Source organism: Vicia villosa, linkage group LG1 (genome assembly GCF_029867415.1).
Source record: "Vicia villosa cultivar HV-30 ecotype Madison, WI linkage group LG1, Vvil1.0, whole genome shotgun sequence".
In the NCBI taxonomy this organism is placed as follows: domain Eukaryota; kingdom Viridiplantae; phylum Streptophyta; class Magnoliopsida; order Fabales; family Fabaceae; genus Vicia; species Vicia villosa.
The window spans coordinates 17,612,587-17,615,143 of record NC_081180.1 but is presented as its reverse complement, the minus strand read 5'-3'; the positions used below and the strand labels follow the sequence as shown (position 1 = coordinate 17,615,143).

Below are 2,557 nucleotides of genomic sequence, written 5' to 3'. Positions count from 1 at the left end.
ATAAAGTATTGATACTTTTTTTCTAATCCTAGCGTTGGATGAGAGTGAGTGTGAAAGTGAGGCGGAGGGAGGATGAATAAGGGAAGAAACTAAGGTTGAATGTGTTGTGGATTGTGGGTTTAATGAGTTGGGGAATAATTTTCATTTTGGGCTTGGGTAAATTTAGTCTAAGTGAAGATTAATTGGAACACCATACTGAAAAAAAGAGAGTATAGTTCAGTTCGGACACCGATGGATTCAAGTTAATCAACCGAACCGATTCAGTCCGTCCAAACCCATATACGCCACCCGAACAACCCGAAACCCAAAGAAACCCACCCGTTAACGCTTAAAAACCACACGGATCGGTCGGTTAAAGGTGGATCGGTTGGTTGTATCCACCCCTAACCCTAAAGTGAAGAATTGAAAAGTTAGCATGCAGAGAATGAAGGAAAAGACACATGTTTGTTTTATACTTGGCTTTAAACGGGGCCCCTGCTAGTGGACGGTGGGATTGGTCCCTCTTGGATTAGTCGGTCGCAAGGCCGGATTCCAAGATTTCCAAAAAAAAAAATATTTAATTAGGATATTAAATTAATTAGTATTTAATTAATGATAATGATTAGATTTTAACCATAATTATTAAGTTGTTATTCTTTTGGGTTATTTCAAGGGTCAGGTAAAAAAAATACTCAGACAAGAAAATTTCAAACTTTTTTAAAAAACCATAATTTCCACAGTTCTGCCATCACCGGCGGCCGCCATGACGCCGCAATGAAAAATCCGCAAGCCATGATGCTATGTTGAATTTTCGCAACCACAATCCGCAATGGCGCCACTATAACCGCAATTTGACAACATTGTATCTGATATGCAGTGGGAGTCACTCAAGCTTGGTTTGCTTTTTCCTACAAAAGATAATGAAAAACACTTTGAATTGATTTGGCTATTCAAACTCAAATTAGTATGAGGACGAAAGAGACATAAGGAACACTTCTGGTTCCTTGTTCGAATTCCATGGAAGATCAATCTTTTGGTGCTCCAAGAAACACCCAATGACAACTTTATCATCTTGTAAAGTTGAGCATATAGCAAATACTTTTGCAGCTTGTCAATTTATATGGTTGTATACATTCCTAAAGTAATTGAAGCCAAAATATTAGTCTCACATGGAAAAAACAAACCCTATTGAAACCATATCAGGTGTTGAATGAAAGTATTGATGCACAATTAGAGTATGAATTTACAAAGGCTAAGAAACAGATATATTCGCGATCTCAAACTAATTCCATCATAAAATAAAAAACACATATAAAAAGAAGGAAACACTATAGATCAAACAAAAGCCATTTATTATAGAGAAAACAAATTGTTTATCCTTAACATAAAACAGCAAATCCAGTACAACAAGAAACATCATGATCCATGAACTTGTGTAACTTTCATAACTTAACCAAACCATCAGAGGCTAACAATGGTGGGCTTATAGTCAATTACAATGACTTTATCCAAGGAAGGAAGAAGCAAATTTGCATACTCAACATGTGCGGGATGAGCCACATACTCTGCAACCGCTTCCAGACTATCAAATGTTGATTCAAACACATGAGTAAAACCCTGATGCAGGTTTTCAGCACTTACATCCGTACCCCTATAACACATTATATCACAATTATTAGAGTTTCCTAGATCTAGATCTTACAATCCTGCAATTTTCATTCACAGATCCAATTGATGTTCCACTGATACTGCAAATCTATACAAAATCGAAAACGAAAGAGAGATTTTGAAAAAAAGGTAGAATGAAATTGTAAGTACGTACCAGTGGAATGATTTCATGGTTGGGACGAGATTGACGAGATTGGCATAGCCTTTGATGAGTTCGTCAATTCGTTGTTGAGTGACATCGTCTTTGAACTTTCCGATGACTATGTGTTTCACTATGCCATTTGTTTCAGCCATTTCTTATCTTCCTTTTGGTTTCCCACTTGGTAAACTATCGCTTCTCCACCTGTGTTTGTCTAAGATCAAATCTTGATCCCACTACTACACGATCGCATATAGAGGATATCTTGTATAAAGTAAAATGCAAAAGTATTTTAAATTTAATCTTTTTGGGAGATTTATATCTTTATTGAGTTAAAAGGTATTGACAATCTAATAAAAAATCATTAATATTTCATGTCATTAAAGTTTTTTTTAAATAAAAAATATTTTAATTAGATACATGAGGGTGATGATGGTGATTGGTTGATGGTGTAAAAATATTTTACATTGCATCACCCATTTTCTCAATCACTTCTTTAATAAAACATTATTTTTTTAAAATAGATCTTATTTTCACTTTTCATTGAATTTTAAAATAGATCTTATTTTCACTTTTCATTATAGAAGTAAAGGTGGGCTGTTTCAGTTTTTTTTTTAAATAATTTTTATATTTTGAAAAAAAAGGAATATGCACATGTTAAATATTTTTATATTAAAAAAATGTATAAATAATTTTTTAAACAAAATTTCGAATAAAAAATTGATATAAATATTGTTATTATAGATATTTCATCCCTTTGCTATTATTTTT

The 2,557-nt window shown here is 33.4% G+C and overlaps 1 protein-coding gene across 1 annotated transcript; it reads right to left on the bottom strand.

Moving 5' to 3' along the window:
• Window positions 1-1,310: 1,310 nt before the first annotated feature.
• On the bottom strand, window positions 1,311-2,064 carry LOC131601874 (stress-response A/B barrel domain-containing protein HS1). Its single transcript, XM_058873788.1, has 2 exons — window positions 1,802-2,064; window positions 1,311-1,630 (listed from the first exon to the last, which is right to left on the bottom strand). Exons 1-2 carry the CDS (start codon window positions 1,939-1,941, stop codon window positions 1,441-1,443), a joined length of 330 nt encoding a protein of 109 aa, XP_058729771.1. The 5' UTR covers window positions 1,942-2,064; the 3' UTR covers window positions 1,311-1,440.
• Window positions 2,065-2,557: the final 493 nt, after the last annotated feature.

Excerpts from the sequence above, each read along its gene's own strand:
- LOC131601874 (XM_058873788.1), bottom strand. The coding sequence starts at position 1,941 with ATGGCTGAAACAAATGGCATAGTGAAACACATAGTCATCGGAAAGTTC. Across the intron at positions 1,631-1,801 it reads ACCATGAAATCATTCCACTG|GGGTACGGATGTAAGTGCTG; the intron begins GTACGTACTTAC and ends AATGTGTTATAG.